This window comes from Trachemys scripta, chromosome 16, assembly GCF_013100865.1.
Source record: "Trachemys scripta elegans isolate TJP31775 chromosome 16, CAS_Tse_1.0, whole genome shotgun sequence".
In the NCBI taxonomy this organism is placed as follows: Eukaryota; Metazoa; Chordata; order Testudines; family Emydidae; genus Trachemys; species Trachemys scripta.
Window position 1 is genome coordinate 12,004,510 of NC_048313.1, and position 19,090 is coordinate 12,023,599.

Sequence of the window (19,090 nt, forward strand, 5' to 3'; positions counted from 1 at the left end):
CTGAGCCAGAGATGCAGCCAATTGTGCTTTACTTAGAGATGAATAGGAACATAATTATAAGTCTATTGGTGTCTCTCAAACCTCCCTCTATGGGCAGGTTTATTCCATAATGATCCACTTTCTCTGAAGTATCTGATGCTTGTGTTATAAGAGCGAAGTTACTGGATGAGAGGGGTCTATCCAGTCTGGCAATTCCTAGTTTTCTACTCTGCAAAGTGACTGTAAAATAGACCTTGTGGAGTCCCAGGTTTGTGGTATCTCAAAAGCTTCCATATCAAATTGGCTTGGCTTACAAATAAAATGTGTGTTTTCTAGCTGCTAGCGCTGGAAACTTGATCTGTGAGTTGAACTGTGTTGTTTCTAGGTTATGTCTTGTAGCTCTCACAGATGGGCTAAGGTGCAATTGAAGGGTATGCATCTGACCATTTTGAAGCAAAGATTTTGCAGGTGAAACTGAAGCCTGATCCGAAGCTGATGAAAATACTTCCCAATAGCTTTGGATCAGGCTCTTGGTTAACAATTCTGTTGATGCCTGAGTCAAAATAGAATCTCTCTCTGTCTGCTGTAGCTGTGTTGCTCCTGAATCACGCTTAACAGTAAAGAGTAATACATACTTCTTTTTGTCTTCAGACCCTCCATATATGATCCTGAATACAAAAAAGGATCAGACTATTAGTAAGAAGGTGTCTGTTTACTTACACATTTACTTTTGATGGTATCTGCATTTTAAAAATATACAAAATGCATTTACATAAAAGTATATTCACATTTGGGAGGAATCAAACAAAAATCCTGTGACGTTATAAATAATAAAACCATATTTAGAAAAGAAATTATCAAATTTAAGTTTGTGTCTAAAATATTCCTGTGTGTGTGTGTGTGTATCTATCTATCTATCTAGGACTGGCAGTTTGGAAACAGAGAGAGAAAAGTTATGTTTCAATTTGATGCAGCTGTAATCATAGCTTATCATTACAATTATGCTTCATCCTTATTTCAGTTCCCTTGAATATAACACATGCCTCCAGCACCAGGTAATCCTTTACTTTTAAGAAGAAATTATGTATGAAGGAATCTTTAGAAAATACAAGGCCTTGACATATTGACATTGCAAATGGAATTCTTGTGCTTATTTTTAGATTATGTCCAGTAGCCTGTAAATCCTAGAAGGGTCCTGGTAAAATTGTTACAGGGTAGGATTCTCAAAAATGCAGCCGCATTTGAAATCAAGACATAACTCTGTCCCCTTTTAAGACCATGGGAGTTTTACTGTTGACTTCAGTGGACGCAGAATTAAGTTAGTGCTGACCATTTCTGAAAATCCCAGCCTGCATGTATAAGGAGTTCATGTTACTTTTGCAATGGGTCATTTCAGTGGATGTTAAAAGAGTGGGTTGCAAGTTGTTTGAACCAGATTATACAAGATGGAGTTCGAAAGGGGCAATCTCATGGTCTTTTAGTTTAAGAGCCATAGGGATTTCCCCCCATTTCTTGTAGGAGAAAAACATTATGAAAACCATGTGCTGCCTCTGAAAAAAACACCTTTCATTTTTTGAGTAACACATTTGAGACTTGTTCACTTTTTGCTCATGCAAGTGATTGCCCCTGCCAGGGTGAGCACTCATATCAAGGGACTCATGCCAACGGATTGGACAGTTGGTCACTTGATGGCAGCAGCTGGTGCAAGGTGGGCGTACCTGCCGCCTTCAGCTGAATGCACAAAATCAGGGGGGGGGGAATGAAACTTTGTCTCCTAAGATGCTAGACTCTACCTGTCCAGTAGGATTCACTTTGCAGTTATGCATATCATATCAAATGCACCCCATGTTTCATGCAGTTGGAAAAAACTCCAAACTGAAACCCTAGCCAGGTTTCTGACTAACAAGTGATATAATACGATGCTGCTCACTCATTTCATTTACCAGCAGATTGTGTTGCTATTCCTGGATGTAGATGAAATTGTCTGGGGGGGATGTTTCACTTAAAGGATGAATGTAAATTGTTATCAAGTACGAGGTAGGGACTCTGTTTTATTTACAGGAGCGTGTGGGTGAGTTTCTCTGGCCTGCAATGTGCAGGAGGTCCAACTAGATCAGGGGTGGCCAACCTGAGCCTGAGAAGGAGCCAGAATTTACCAATGTACATTGCCAAAGAGTCACAGAAATACATCAGCAGCACCCCCCTTCCAGTTCCAGAGACTCCCAGCTCCGCAGATCAGCGCCTCCCCTCCCTCACTGCACCTCCTGATCAGCTGTTTTGTGGCAAGCAGTAGGCTGGGGGGTGGGGAGGGGAGACGAGCGAGGGCACAGCTGGGTTGGGTGGGGAGGGAAGGGGTGGAGTGGTGGCAGAGCCAGGGGTTGAGCAGTGAGCACCCCCCCCCCCCGGCACACTGGAAAGTTGGCGCCTGTAGCTCCAGTCCTGGAGTTGATGTCTATACAAGGAGCCGCATATTAACTTCTGAAGAGCCGCGTGTGGCTCCGGAGCCACAGGTTGGCCACCCCTGAACAAGATGATCATGATGGTCTCCGCTGACCTTAGTCTGAGTCTATTCATACATCTGATTTTTTTTTTTCAATGTATATTACAATTTTACAGCCTTCATGATTTGTTCTAAGCAGTAAAATGTCTGATGTTAAAGAGACAAGACAGTATTTTTGTTTTCCTTGTTTGGTTGCAGAACATGAACATGAAGCATGTGTGCACCTTCCTCTGTTCAGTGCCTGGAGACAGGACAGAACTGTGCTAACTTGCCGTAAATATTAACTAATGTGAAATGCTGTGCTCTGCGTGTGTGTGTGTGTGCAATGCCCTTTGGAGAGTGATATCTCTCAGTTCACTATTGCTCTGTCCCTCGTGCAGTTGTTTGCACAAGTGTAAAGTGGATATAAACTGCTACCAAATCAGAATGCAATGGAGAATCAGCCCCATAGTGTCCAAGAGATCAGAGAATTGTGGGGAAACCAATGAGATAGTTAAATGGAAAAAAATTATATGCAAAAATGTCTCTTTTCTCCATCTCCTGTGACTGCTGGATGTTGTCTTGGCTCTTGTCCTATCTAGCTGATAGTGAATAGATCACTGGCTGGAAATTATTCTAATTAGAATTGTCTCTATATTGCAGTGAATTTTACAAAGATGTAAATAGCCAATTTAGCCTGTCCCTTTGTTCCTTGACTTCACCCTACATTATTTAGCATGATCATTATGGCCACTATTTTGACCAACTGTGTATTCATGACTTTTAGTAACCCACCTGAATGGTCGAAGAATGTGGAGTAAGTAGCATTTTTTTGTATCTTTCTCTTTTTAAATACTTCAATTTTTTTTTCTTAAATTCTTGCAGAATTTTGTTTCATTTATTCAATAAGCCTGCTCTTGCTCCCATTTAAGTCAGTGGGAGTAGGATGGGGTTTTATAACCCCTTGATTTGTTAAGTTAATATATTTGAAAAGATTTTTTCATAATTGAAATTATATTTTTACCACATTGTTCTTAGCAGAGTTCTGTTTTTGACTTCCCTTTTAACAGGTACTCATTCACTGGTATTTATACATTTGAATCACTTGTGAAAATAATTGCAAGAGGTTTCTGCATAGATGGTTTTACTTTCCTTCGCGATCCATGGAACTGGCTAGATTTCAGTGTCATCATGATGGCGTAAGTTGCATTTTCAGGTTATTCCTGTTACCAATTCTATGCGTGTACATGAAATGTGGAAGGGGGTTGAATCTTCGAGTGAGACAGGTGCATAGGAAAAAAGGAAAAGCCAAGGAAATCTTAAAGTGGTCACCAAAAAGATCAAAGTTTAGACTCTGGCTTTTATTTTCAGTGCAGTCCTGAGATAAAGAGAGAGCTAAATGCAACTCCACTAAAATTAGTGGAGCTGCATCTGCTTACAACGGCTTTGACTTGGACATGTTTGGGGCAAATCACAGCTTTCTGATTATGCACCTATGGCAGCGGTGCCCAGACTTTTCCTGTTGCACACCCCCCCCCCCCAGTAATGGAATCTGTTCGTGCCTGCACTCCATTTCTGCACAGCCGAGGCTTCCTCAGCAGAGCTGGGGGCAGAACTGGGGATGGGGGAGGAACTGGGACTAGGAGTGGAGTTGGCCTGAGGGTGGAGAAGAAATGAGGGCAGAGCTGGGGTGGAGTGGAGTGGAGCTGCGGCTAGGGGCAGAGCAAAGCTGGGTAACGCTCCCTTCCTCTGCACGCCCCTGAGGGGGCACACCCCATAGTTTGGGGGCCACTTACCTATGATGAGGTAGGGCTTTGTAATTAGTGCCCAGCATTCTAGCTTTACCCCTATGCCAGAGAGTTGGCATGTGCTGGTGAGCTGAGCAAGGGGATGGGAATTAGGAATTTCTAAATCCTTGCTCAATCACTGACTCCCTCCATGGCTTTGGTTTGCATGTTGGGATTTCTTGGGCAGCATTTTGGATACTTGTGGGTTAATAGATAGATATTAACCTTTTGCGGCTAAAAATTCAGAATCCCAAAAAGGGAAGTTTACCATACAGTATTTTATTTTGTCTAGCTCATTCTTTCCCTTTTGCTGAATCAACTTATCTTCCAAGTCTAATAAGCAGTGAAGTGCCCAGGTGTCTTACAGCAGGTAGACCACTAAATTCATTTTCCTAATTAGAGATGAATTATAAACATTTGGCACGCTGTATCTTATAAAAATGTGTTTCACCTCTTGGCCTGTTCTAACGCACTCTTACAACCCCAGCTATCGTCAGTGGAAATATGTCATTGACAATCTGACCAACGCCTGAGGAGAGGAATAATTTTTTTCCTTCCATATTTGCTTTGACACATTTTACACCTGTCCAGGGCCAACACTGGCTACTGAAATCGGAGAGATAATTGATGAAGGCGTGGGGGTCTGATTTTCAAAGGTCCAGGGGACTTGCATTTCGCTGGAGTTGTGGGTGCTCTGCTTTTCTGAAATATTAGGCCCCAACGTTGGCCGAGTGCAGGGGCGTGGGGCATTGGTTTTTTTGGGTGCCAGCACTTTCACTAGTTGTCCTTTCTATGTATTGTTGACTAAAAGATGCATTGTTCAAGAAATGCAAATGAGGCCTTAAATTCAACTAGTCAACGCCTGAGATTTTCATAGGCTCCTAAAGGAGTTAGGTGCCATTTATTGTAAATTGGGAACCTAACTCCTCTAACTCCTTTTGAAAATCTCATCCAATATCATTTGTTGTGCAGCTGGATGGTAAGTTAATAAGCAAGGCAATGTCAACATTGAAAAGACTGTCAGGCTCTCAAAAGCATCAGTACCAAGCATTGTGGGCTCACTCACGTTATAACCATATAATCACCTTACAATCAGTGGGGTTGTACTGCTGTCATATCAGGAGGATTTGTCCCAAATTCACCAAGGCTTATAGATCATTTAAATCCTACTCATGAGGCTTAGGTGATGTCTAGCTAGTTCTTCTGCACACCAGTGAGTTTGACCTGTAGTGCCTGGAAAGCTACGAAATGCCAGACTTTCCCAAAACAGCAGAATTATTTTCAGAGGCAGTTTGTTTAGTGGTTACAATAGGGGTCCTGGAAGCCAAGACTCTTGGTTTCTATTCCTGGCTTTGATACTGATTCATTTAACCTCTCTGTGCCCCAAGTCTGGCCATCTGTAAAATGGTGATTATACTTAACTGTGCCTCACAGAAAGGTGGCGAAGTTTACTGAATGATTGTCTGTGAGGCACTTAGATGCTGCATAACTGCAAATGTTGATGACGATTAAAAACGGAGGAAAGTGAAATAGCTCTGATTGACAACACGCCCCATTAAATTGAGGAAACAGTCTCTCCAAACATACCTGGTTTCTTTTGCCAAGTAACTTTTTAAAATTGCTTTTCACAGGTCTGTACAGTATTAAAACATTAGACTCCAAATTGGGGAAAGCTCAAAGAACAAAACATGCATCTGGGCTAATTGGCCTATGTTCTTGAGGCATTTTTAAACCGGTTTTGGCTTTGTATCTTTCTCTGTCTCTCTCAATGCCAGTTCTAAAGCATTTTAAATTACAGCCTGTTTCCTACAAACGATTATATTAAAAGGAAGGTGACCCCAATGGTGCCATTAACTCTGGTTTAATTCTGCAGGTATATAACAGAGTTTGTAAACCTAGGCAATGTTTCAGCTCTGCGCACTTTCAGGGTTCTGAGAGCTTTGAAAACTATTTCTGTAATTCCAGGTAAGGCGGCCTCCGGTTGGTGTTAGCTGTTGGGTACAGGCCCCTGTGAGTGATGTTTTGCTTTGTCTGTAGTTGTTTTTTTGGTGTGTGTTTTGTCATTGTGTTTTTTGTGTGTGACCTCCCTCATTACAGATATGTCACAGAGTTTGTGGACCTTGGGAATGTCTCAGCATTGAGAACTTTCAGAGTTCTCCGAGCTTTGAAAACTATCTCTGTTATTCCAGGTGAGAAATCTTTTAAGCATTAATGCTTATCCTGTGTATGTCTCTCTCTTTCCTCCCTACTTCTCCCACCACTTACCTTTCAAAAATGGCACTGGGACATTTTTGATGGGCTTTGCAGTCTGTATGAATCGACAGTGATTTAAAAAAATAATGCAAGACCATTGGATGAATACTGATAATTGTATATCATCCTCTTAGGTGCAAGTCTATCAATATCTAGCCTCTGTGAAAACCCTGAGGTGTATAATTCAAAACAAATAAGGGACCAGCTACTGCCACTCTTACTCAGGCTGAGTAGTGCCTTGCTCCAGGAGTCATCCAGTTCACTTCAGGAACTTTTGGAGTTACACTAATGGGTTTTTTTTTTTAATAAAGAACCTGTCATTCTAGGGGGGTTATGATCCCTACTGTTTCAGGGCATACAGTGCTTTAGCTTTTATACAATCATAAAAATTAGGCCTATTGGATCACCTAGCCCATCCACTACGCCCTGCAGCCAATGCAGGGAAGCCTTCGGCAATACTACGTCTAGCACGTTGTCCAGTCTGGTTTTTAAAGTGCCAAGTAATGGAGCTTCCTTCACTGTGGCTTCCTGGCTTAGTGGGCGAAGCATGTGATGAGGCACTGGAAGTTCTTGGGTTTTGCTCACCATGCTGCTCATATGTGTGGCCTCTATTTTTGAGTGTGTGAATTTTTGGACACCCAACGTTAGACTGGAAGTAGAGCCTGATTTTCAGGGGTGCTGAGCAACTACATCTCCTAGGGACTTCTTGTTAGAGTTTTGGGCGCTCAGCACATCTGAAGTTGGGCATCCAAAATCAGAAGCCACTTGGGAGAGTTTTGATCTTAAACCTCCTTTGTTTTGTCTTCTGTTCTGGCAAATGGGAGTGAGATTTGCTTACTTGCCTCCCGGATATTAGGTTTAGCAAGTTGATAGTTTGTATAGTGCTTTGGGGATGGAAAGTGCGGAGTGTTTTTTATATTATTTTTTCTGACAATGTACTGAGGGAATATTTCTGAAGGCTTTAAGTGCACTGAAAATACAGATTGCCTTGGAGCATGAGTTGGTCTATTCCAGGGTTTGGGGGAGAAGTGATGTAAAATTGTTACCTCAGGTTGTGTGTTTTTAGTGATGTCAAGCCCAGCCTACCTCTTTCTCCAGCTCTCCAAAACGTAGCTCTGCTCTGGAATGAGCGATAGTGCCATCTTTACTTGTTAAGTAAACAATGTCCAGCAACATCCTGCTATTTTCTCAGTGTGCTATTGCATGTATGTTTGCAAAAAAAACAAACTAGTGTTCTCGGAAGCAGATGCCTTTTCCCTCCCTCCAGACTGCCAAGCCTACCATATTTATAAACCTTACCTGCTGCATGATGCTCTTAAATACCACCTGCTTTTCTTGCACTGAATGATAGAGAATTGCTCCTTAATTAGAATGCTCTGACTTAGCCTTGTCGGATGGTTGGCAGCACAGCTTAAGATACACACCTCAGGAGGAAGAACTATCTGATTATTGCTGATCATGATGCACTGCTTGGAGAGCAGTTGTGATGCTGTCAGTGCACTGCAGTTCTTAAACTGCCTCGGTTAAAGAGAAAGTATGCTGAAACTGCTTTAGGATGTGCTTCACATTCATCAGTCTAGCAGCGTGAAACCGAGTAATCAACTGCCTAGTTAGTGTGTGTAAACATGCCATTGACTTCGTAGGAAAAGATGTGGAACTGTTCAGCTGCATATCCTAAGCCCCATGCTCCTAACTGCTACCAGACGTTGCTCTCTAGCTCCTGTGTGCATTTGGAGCAGGGAGGATCTCGATCCCACCCCCATTAAGTTCAGAATAGCCAGTTTGCAGGAAGTGTCAGGGCTGTGCTGCCTTGTTACAGTACTGAAGGCAGTGAATTCTCAGGCTGGAATTGGAAATGGGCCGAGCTTTGCTCACCAGGGCGGCTCTAGGCACCAGCAAGGCACGTGCTTGGGGCGGCCCATTTGCAGGGGCGGCAGGGATCCAGCCTGGGAGCTGAGAACCAACAGGGGGCCCTGGGAGCTGTAGTTCCTTGGTTAGCTCCCTACCTATAGAGCCAGCCCTGGAGCAGGGAAAGAACTACATTTCCCAGCATGCCCTTGGCCACCACCAACAGGAAAGAGGGGGAGGGATTGAGGAAGCTGAGACCTCATGCTGCAGCCTGCTATGAATGGAGAGCTGCGCTGGGAATAGGGATTCCATGTTTTAACATTCAAAAAAATAGGACACTCCATGGGGAGGGAGGGTAGCCCCACCCTGCCCCCATCCACTCCCTCCGACTGCTCCCCACAGAGACTCCAACCCCCCTGTCCCCTGATCACCCCCTCCCGGGACCCCTGCCCCCCAGGACCCTAACCCCTATCTAAGCCCTACTGGTCCTTGACCCCAACTGCCCCCTCCTGAGACCCCCCCTAGGACCCCACCTCCTACCTGTCCCCTGACAAACCCCTGGGACTCCCATGCCTATCCAACTGCTGCCTGTCCCCTGACTGCCCCTCCAAACCCCTGACCCATGTAACCCCCCCTTCTCCCTGCCCCTGGCTGCCCCCCCGAACCTCCACCCCATCCAACCCCCCCGCTTCCTGTCCCTTGACTGCCTCCCCAGAACCGCCTACCCCTTCTACAACCTCCCAGCCCCCTTACCGTGCCACTCAGACCAGTGTGTCTGGCTTCGTGCAGCGCCAGACACGCTGCTGCATACATGCTGCCGTGCTCCCCTGCGGAGCCACAGCCCCCTTCCCCCTCCCAGCACCTGCCTTCCAGATTTGAACACCTCAAAATTCAGGAGTGCTCAAGCTCAGTTTGGGCGGCTGTTACTTCATTTCTCCCAAATCAAATATACTGATCCACTGTAACTTGCTGTAGAAAAAGTAGGATAAAATTGAGCAAGAAATGCTTCCCAGTGGTTATTAGGACTGGAATTGCTATTTTCAACAGCCATTGCCTTTTTGTTTGTTTGTTTAAAAGGAAGACAGTGATAGTGCATTGGCAAATTCCACATAGAAAGAAAGAGTGGAACAAAAGAATAATAAAGGCACCTCAACTTTTCCTCATTTATGTAGGACAGTCTTATAATATGCATCCAGATATCCTCCAGTCACACAAGCTGAAAATTGTTCCACTTTACTGTAGTTCTGTAACCCTATGGGAACCAATCCTGTCTGTGTTCTGTGCACATCTAAAATTCCTGATGAATGACCTGCCGTGGGAGCAAGTTACCAGTGTCCCAGGGCTGTGGCGGAAGGAGGGTGCAGGTGGGGGAGGGGAGGTGAGCCCAGTGCTGGGGGGGGCAATGTTGGGGGGGTAGGGGCAACCCAGAGCTGGGGCGGCAGGGTGTGTGTGTGGGGGGAGGGGAGAGCCCAGGGCCGGGGAGGCAGGGGGGTGCGGCGAGGAGCCCAGGGCTGGGACTGGGGGCAGCCAAAATTTTTTTTGCTTGGGGTGGCAAAAATCCTAGAGCCGGCCCTGTTGGTCACTGACTTAAATTAGAACCTAGATAAGAATCTCCCCTGATTGTACAGTGCTTGGGCCCAGTAGAGGCTTTGCAAAACAAACCCCCTGCCTTCTGGTCCCATCACTAGCAAGAATTGTGAATTTAGGTAATTAACCTACTGGTTGGTTGTCATTAGGGTAAGCTTGGAAGCACTAGTTGTGGGGCAGAGAGCTAGTGTATTACTTGATGGCTTACTATACACACAGGGTAGAAGTGTACTTTTCTCAAGGTAATATATTTGAATATGTTAAAATCTAAATGTTTTCTCTTGTTTCTTCAGTGCATGCAGTGGGATGGGAATTCTAATGTCACCTAAAGAGAAGATCATTTTATCATTATGACAGATGTTAAATACACCTTTTGTAAATAATTAGAATTGGCCTCTTCAAATGAGCAGTGGGTGTTTAGATGAAAAATATGCAGGACTGGAGACTCGCTGCTGGATAAAATTTCATGTAGGGTGGAGAGTTTGCATGGCTTAGTGGATCAGTAATAGGATATAGAGACATTCACCTCTACTTCACCAGCTCAGTTCTAGTCTATGTAGGGTGACCAGATGTCCTGATTTTTATAGGAAAAGTGCTAATACTTGGGACCTTTCCTTATCTATGCTCCTATTACCCCTCACCCTCTATCCTGATTTTTCACACTTGCTGTCTGGTCACCCTAAGTCTATGCTAGCAGTAGTTCCCAAATATGACTATCATAAGTAGGGTTACCAGAGAGCAACTGTGAAAAAACGGGACAGGGGGTGGGGTGTAATAGGTGCCTATATAAGAAAAAGTCCCAAAAAAGGGGACTGTCCCTTTAAAAATGGGACATCTGGTCACCCTAATCATAAGATGGTTTGGTGACCTAGGCTAAATGAGTACGTTGGTGTTAGTGCACTTCCTGCTGGGGAAGAGTGCGCATCATACATGCAAATGACACAGCAGGTGCAAAGTGGCCCCAGGCATTGGAAACCTCAGCAAAGAGGCCAAAGACCAAATAGTCCCAGGGGAGTGAGCTTAATCCTTCACATCTAGAGGTGATTTCTCCAGACATGCAGGCTAGATGCCTTGCATGGTGTGCATATATTGTCCTGCGACTAGACAAAGGACTCTTCTGCAGGGCTGACATGCAGGTACATGTGCACACACAGACTGAGGGGCAAGTGACAGTGGAAGCTGCATCTCTCAAATTCTGAAAGAGTAAAGTAGTTGTCTCCTGGGGCCTATATAGTGGGGAAATTTAAAAACCAGTTTAGCGGAACCAATTTTAAAACAGTGTGAGCCATAGGGCAGAGCTGACTTAAGGAAGGCAGGTCCCTTTTTTAATGAAATGGAGTAGTCTTGAAAGCAGCTCAGTAAAAATGGGTCAGGTCACCTAAAACCAGTACTATTCTAACCAGTTTGAAAATATCCCTAGTATCGACAGATCGATAGTGTGTCTCAATCAGTGGTTCTGCTTTAGGCTGGGAAGGCAGACAGCTGAACATCTCACAGGCAACTTTTAATAGTTGTTGAATTAAGCATGGAACTTGCTCTGCATCCTGTTGTATACAACAAGGGTCACATTATCTAACTTGACAAATTGTGTGAAGAAAGACATGTTGAGTCCATCGCAAATGGAAACTAAGCCCGCCTCACCTTGAAAACTTAGTTTCCAAGACATTTGCAACCCATTGGTATCTGAACAGGGCCATTTCTTTTAGCTATGAATTGGTAAAGCAAAGCAACAGTGAGGAATCAGAATGATATTCCAAGCCCCCAGGTGACCAAATCTTTCAGTGATACAATTATTAATGTTTTTAAGAGCCTAATTCTCCATGGCACCTCATGCAGTTTTTTATACTAGTGCACAGCAGGTGTGATGACTGCATGCTGTCAGGACAATAGAGAATGGGACCCTAGAGGCACTGAAGATTAGCAAACAACAGCTTAGAGGGCTGAAGGGAATAGGGTGTAAAAATTTCCAGTTGTCTGGAAAAATGAGTAGCAATAAAGCTACTTCAAAATTGACAAGAACTTTGGCACTGATTAAAAGCTCTGAGTTTAAAAAAAAAAAAGTATTCCTACCTGGAACTTCCCTTATTTGTTTTAGTTTACAATTTAATGTGCCTGCTATCCTAAGGCCACTTTACGTCAGCCTGGCAATGTAAGGGGTGCGTAGCGTGGGTAAGAGGCTTTTATACTGATGGAACAGTGTAAAGAGGCCTTAGAATAAATGAGAATCCGGCACAGGTTCCCAAAAGATCACTGGCTCCTCTCTTTTGCATTTTTGGTCTGATATTTATATTCAAGCCTAGATTTTTGTTTAGTTACTTAAAGTGCTTAATTCAGATAGATAACTGGTGTGTACTAAATAACACAGCCTTGCTAATGAAATGCCTTCATTTTAGCATTTCTCTACAGATGAATTACCACTGATTCAGACTGTTCTTTAGTTGCATGGTCCATTCACGGTCTTAGGCATGGCATGAACTGTGGCAAGGTGCAAAGTAGAGCTAAACTTTAAAATTTATCTGATAATTGCAAGGCTCAATCTAAGGAGAAACCCTTTTGAATGTCACAAAGCTTGAAAATCAGAAATTAAATCTGCTCTGCTGAGCCTTGCAGTTATATTGCATGATGTAATATCCCAGTTTATTCTTGGTTCCTGATTATGTAATTCAACTCGCTTCACATTTTTGTTTCATGTGTGATAAATTATGGATGGTTCAAATGTGTTTTGGACAATGTTTTTACCATTTGTTTTCCTCCCCAGTTTCCCTGTTTGTGAACTCACTTTTTAGAAAGACATCAAAGAAAGTGAGCTTTGCAAACATGGATAAGACGCCATTGTCATGTCACATGCTGGCACTTATATAACTGAAATAGTAAAAAGGCTTTGAGAGGATGTTACGTGTCAGTGGAGCTGATAATTCATGAAAATGCATAATTTACATGATTTTCTCTTGTAAACTTCATGTTGTTACAAAAATTCAGGTTCAGTTCTGGATCAAGATAAAAACATCCCAGTACAAAACTTCTAAGTTTGTAGCCAGTGCAACTGGTCAGGAAAGTGTTTTGGTGGGTTTATTTGGTGTCCCCTCTATGAAAAATGTTGATGATTTTTTTTTTTAATTCATCAAACTTTTTTTGAGGGGGTTGCTGAAAAAACAAAGTTTTTCCAGTTTTCAGCTAACAAATTTTTATGGCCAAAACAAAAAAAATCTCGTTTTTTTTGTTTGCTTTTTGATAAAAAGTAAAAAAATTTTTTGACAAATATTATCTATGATAAGGGTGTGGTGAGAGTTCCCCCTCCAATCTTCTTAACATCTGATTCTCATCCTGCAGTTTTTTCTGCAATATAATCAGGATGCCATAAAGTTGTCTGGGTAAGCAGGTTGGCCATTCTGGCTCCTAGCTCTATGTGGTGCAAGACACCTCAGAATTGATTGCCCTGTTGTACTACTGTTACTGTTTTATGGGCTTCGCCTACTGAGACGCTATGGGATAACTGTTCAGATTTTTCCGGTATGCTGTGACATCAACCATGGTTACAGCAGGTGGCATGAATGGTGGAGATGCACAAAATGGTGAAAAGGGCTGCTGTGTGGACACAGCTCAGCCAGGCTTGTTGCAACTGAGTCAAATGAGTGTGATGAATTGGTCACAAAAACATAGTTGCATCTGGAGTGTAGCTCCAAGTGTAGTTGCAAGTTACAGATGTGGGGTGATGGACGGTGCTGAGAGCTCTCACTGATTCCAGCCAGTTGATCAGGAAGGGCAAGTTTGCGGTTAAGACACTGGGCTGCGATTCAGGAGATCTGCGTTCAGTTCCCCACTCTGCCACAGATTCCTTGTGTAACCCTAGGCAAGTTGTTTAATCTCTTTGTGCCTCATTTCCTAGATGAGCATCTTCAGTCTTCATTTGTCTTGTCCATTTAGATTGTCATTTAGATTAACTCTCCAAGGCAGGGGTTGCCTCTTACTTTGCGTAGACACAGCACCTACCCAATGGGGCTCCACTCTCAGCTGGGGCCTCTAGATGCCACTATTAGTAACACACACAATAACTGGTCCATAATTCTGAGATACAGTAAACTACTGTATCTTAGAGTCTGGCCATTGGGCAGATTGTCCTCACAGCACATCCTAAAGGAAGACAAATGGATACAAACTGTAGATTGCCAAAGAAACATTTTTGTCACTGGAAAATTTTCCCTCTAGAGCGTTTTTTGCTCAGGAATGTACCGTGCACAGAAACAACTGCATCTTGGTCTCCCTGTATGTGGACACAAACGTACATGGCTTCATAAATCTTTCAGCTTTGTTGCATTATTTAACACTGAGATCTGCAGAAGGGCCATGTAAATCTAAAAAAGTCCTGCAGGAAGGAGAGGATCGCATGACTCAGCTCCAACCCACTTGGAGTTTAATGGTGTGAAAACATTTGAGGCAAGTTGATTATAAGTTGAGGTGGAAACATCGTCGTTGCTTAGAGGGAGCAGGAGCTCAGAGGAGCAAGCTGCGTTTGAGGCTTTTTCCTGCTAGAGGCGATGAACAAGCATTTCTGGACCGAGAGGTTTTAATGCTTACATTTTTCATGTGAATTTCCAGCTGGTGACTGGAACAAGTTGGCCCTGGCAACTGAAGCACTGTGTCCACAGAACAGGATCAGCCTGATCAGTGCTAGTTTCCCCATGAGGTTTTGGACCAATGTGCATAATCCCTGTCCTGCAGGACCGATTCTTCACAGCTCATGTAATCTTTGGGCTCCCTGCTGAGACATCCAGCAAGGATACCAGTTGTGATGCCCACCAATGAAACTCACCAATCCTGTTTCACCGAAGAGGGCTGTCAAGCAACCATTGGAGGATAAAAATGCCATGCGATCTTTAGCAACCAAAAGTGGCGGGAGGCCTCAATTTTACACTGCATCCAAAAGGCAGCACCTTCAGTAGCACCAGCCCCAGTCATCAGTTAAGTAGTGATGCAGATGGGAAGAACTCCCACCGAATCATCAACACTTCCCATCACAATCTGATTTTCTATTGAAGTCTCCCATCCAATTACTGTGAGCTCCAGTGAGGTTGCATTACAAACTGGCTTCACTTTGCCCAGAAATTTAAAAATAAAAATCTCCCCATCTAATCTTGCTTCACAAGTTTTTGCTGTTGCTGAATTTTGGGGCAGGTCCAGAAGTCTGTATTGTATTGCTCTAAAAATTAGTTCAATTTATTCAGATTTTAAGGCCATGAAGGGGCCATTATGATAATCTAGTCTGACATCATGCATAACACAGGCCATAAGGATTTCACCCAGTCAACGCAGTCGTCATACTAGGAATGGGATTTGAAACTAGGCATTTAGGGGAGACTGCGACCTTAACCCCGTGCTTGGTCACTCCTGCCATTTACGGTGTTGACCACTTGGTTGAAGATGCAGACAAACTTCAGCTCCTTCTGATCTCATTGTGGAAATGAATTACTCCAGAATGACAATGTGGTCTCAAGAACCATCACACCAAAGACTAATTTTGCCATGTATTCTAGGTCTGAGCATTCTGCAACACATAGATCATACAATAAAGATGGATCAGAAGCAACCAGCTAATTCTGTCGAAACAAAGAATGCATGGAAATATATAAATACTTGCATGTAATCTCTAGGCAGAGAGCAGTGACTGGGTGCAAAGACTTCTGATCTGGGCCCTGATGCAAAGTCCATTAGAATCAATGGGAATTTTTTAATTGGCTTCCATGGGCTTTGGATGAAGCTGCTAGTAACCTAGGAGGGTCTGATAGCTGACAACTGAAGGCTGGTGTGGTGATCTGAGCCAGAGCTTTGGGTCTGATCCAATCCTAGCTGAAATATCTACTGCTGGGATTGTTGCACGCTCTCACTCTCCTTCAGAATTAGTGCCTATAGACGACCTTAAATGGCTTCTTGCCCGAGAGGTTGTTATAGAAGGCTGGTGGTTGTCTGAGGAAGCATTTCAGGCCTGGGATGAATGCTTGGGCTTAACTAGGCTAACATTTTCTGGAGTTTTTAAACCTAAAGCCCTCTTGGGAGGTAGCTAAAGCAGTGATGAGGGGGAAGTTAATATCAATTACAATTGTATGGAAGAAGCACTGATGGATGTGGTGAGGTTTGGGAGGCAAGGGATGGAAATCCATGCATGGTCTGGGAATAATAAAGTGTATCAAAAGTGCTCACAGCTAGCAGTAAATTAAGGGAGTAAGAGATTCATAAAGCACAACATTTAATGACTCATTAAATGCCTCTTTTTGCGTATGATTTAAAGGGGTAAGTTATCGTTGTGGCAATGTTAAAAGGAAGGATGCCAGTCTCATAGGAGTCTCTCTTACCAGATCTCTAAAAGGGTAGGGATTTCTTTTCAGAAGTTGCATATGATCCAATTCTCTGGGCAGAGAGTGGAGAAAGGTAAACTACATTTCTGATCTGGAAAAATATTTTGGAGGATGAAGTTAGGAGATGGTTCAGGAGTGTCCATTAGCACTAGGGGCCTAGATAACTTTCCTATGGAATACTATGCAGTCAAGGCCACTGCTAATGATGGGACACAGGACTAAATCCCTCTGTGGCATGATCTGGTATGGCAAATATTTGTGACACATCTCCTTGCTTTTTCTGGAAAGGGTGTAGGGGGATCCTTGCTGAATTCTTATGGGAAAACTTACCAGCCTGCATACGCAACCTGCTTGACCAACTCTTACCAGATGATGATGAGAAACTAACAATATTTTATTTGCTTGTCAAACACCAAAAATTAGTTGCTGCGTGAGTAGAATTTTGCAAGGTGTGAAAGGGTCTGATTTGCCTATGGAGAAGAAGTGAGGCAGAACAGACAAAGGGAGTAACTTAGCATTCATGGATGCTTTTAAAAGTTATCAGTAGTGTTTATAATGTGAATAAGGAGGTGGAGGGCTAAGCAAGAATTTCTAGCTGAAACTGAGATCTAATACTGGCAGAAACATTTGATGTTTTCTGCTGTCTCTCATGGACATGGGGCTTAGAGCTCCAGGGAGAGGAGAAGGATTTTACCTTGAGCTCATCTAACTGTTTTTGTCATGGTGAAAATGTTGCTTCTCTTTCTTAGTCGGTAAGTAAGCAGGATGGAGGTGGCTTTTATTTTAATTTACTGAAGCACTGCTTGAGTTTGTGGGGCCTGGCAGTTTTGGGGGGGAAACTGTTTTGGCCTTTGTAAATGGAGCAGGGGTGAGTTGGGAGTTGCCATGGGAGGGAACATCCCAGGATTATTTTCAGAGTCGCTTATGACCACCCTTAGAAATTCTGTCTGAAATCCATGTGCAGCAAAGCTCTTGTCTGCTTTTATTCCCTTTATGCTATAAATGTAGGACAATCCCGCTGGACATTAGAGTTGTTTGTTTTTAAGAGTCTACCCTTGTTTTTCTTCTGCATTCCAAATTCCTGTTGACTTTTGACTGTGTTCTGCACACCTTTCATATAGGTCCGACTTGAAGGTGTTCTCCTGCATTCCTTGCTCATGCAAATTGTTCATTGAGTTGAATGATGGTACCTGTGCAGATCAGACTGAGCTTGGAAGATCCCTTTTTAGAACTTTTATTTCTTGCCTAAGACGTGTACTGTCTTTAATATTAAACCACATACATCAACTGAATCTGAAGAACAACTAGCCAAAGACTTAAAAAGTAATAGCAAAAAAAAATGTTCAGTACGTCAGAAGCAGGAAGCCTGCTAAACAACCAGTGGGGCCACTGAATGATCAAAGGACCACTCATGGACAATAAGGCCATTGCAGAGAAATTAAATTAAATTCACGGCTGAGGATGTGAGGGAGATTCCCACTCTTAAGCCATCCTGTTTAGGTGACAGATCTGAAGAACTGTCCCAGTTTGAAGTGTCACTAGAGGAGGTTTTGGAAATTGATAAACTAAACAGTAATAAATCACCAGGACCAGATGGTATTCACCCAAGTGTTCTGAAGGAACTCAAACGTGAAATTGCAGAACTACTAACTGTAGTCTGTATAACCTATCATTTAAATAAGCTTTTGTACCAAATGACTGGAGGATAGCTAACGTGACGCCAGTTTTTAAAAAGGGCTCCAGAGGTGATCCTGGCAATTACAGGCTGGTAAGCCTGATTTCAGTACTGGGCAAACTATATAGTAAAGAACAAAATTGTCAGACACATAGATTAATGTAATTTGTTGAGTAAAAGTCACCATGTTTTTTGTAAAGGGAAATTATGCCTCACCAATCTATTAGAATTCTTTGAGGGGGTCAACAACAGGGCCGGCTCCAGGGTTTTGGCCGCCCCAAGCAGCCAAAAAAAAGCCGCGATCGCAATCTGCAGCGGCAATTCGGCGGGAGGTCCTTCGCTCAGAGCGGGAGTGAGGGACCATCCTCCGAATTGACGCCGAATAGCTGGACGTGCCGCCCCTCTCCGGAGTGGCCGCCCCAAGCACCTGCTTGCCAAGCTGGTGCCTGGAGCCGGCCCTGGTCAACAAGCACATGGAAAAGGGGGATCCAGTGGATGTAGTGACTTAGATTTTCAGAAAGCCTTTGACAAGGTCCCTCACCAAAGGCTCTTAAGCAAAGTAAGCAGTCGTGGGGTAAGAGGGAAGGTCCTCTCATGGATTGGTAACTGGTTAATAGGAAACACAGGGTAGGAATAAATGGTCAGTTTTCAAAATGGAGAGATGTAAATAGTGGTGTCCCCAGGGGTCAGTACTGGGACCAGTCCTATTCAACATATTAATAATTGATCTAGAAAAAGGGGTTAAACAGTGAGGTGGGAAAATTTGCAGATGATACAAAACTACTCAAGATAGCTAAGTCCAAAGCAGACTGCAAAGAGCTACAAAAGTATCTCACAAAACTGGGTGACTGGGCAACAAAATGGCAGATGAAATTCAATGCTGATAAATGCAAAGTAATGCACATTGGAAAAAATAATCCCAACTATACATATAAAATGATGGGGTCTAAATGAGCTGTTACCACTCAAGAAAGAGATTGTGGAGTCATTGTGGATAGTTCTCTGAAACCATCCACTCAATGTGCAGCAGCAGTCAAAAAAGTGAACAGAATGTTGGGAATCATTAAGAAAGGGATAGATAATAAGACAGAAAATATCATGTTGCCTCTATATAAATCCATGGTACGCCCAC

The 19,090-nt window shown here is 43.3% G+C and overlaps 1 protein-coding gene across 2 annotated transcripts in view; it reads left to right on the top strand.

Moving 5' to 3' along the window:
• Positions 1-19,090, top strand: part of SCN8A (sodium voltage-gated channel alpha subunit 8) — a 115,591-nt gene that overhangs the window by 42,550 nt on the left and 53,951 nt on the right. For both annotated transcript variants that reach the window (XM_034792118.1, XM_034792119.1), the window contains exons 4-6: positions 3,186-3,275; positions 3,529-3,657; positions 6,343-6,434. In XM_034792118.1, the coding sequence (XP_034648009.1) occupies positions 3,186-3,275; positions 3,529-3,657; positions 6,343-6,434 (311 nt within the window). The remainder of the gene's footprint in view (positions 1-3,185; positions 3,276-3,528; positions 3,658-6,342; positions 6,435-19,090) is intronic.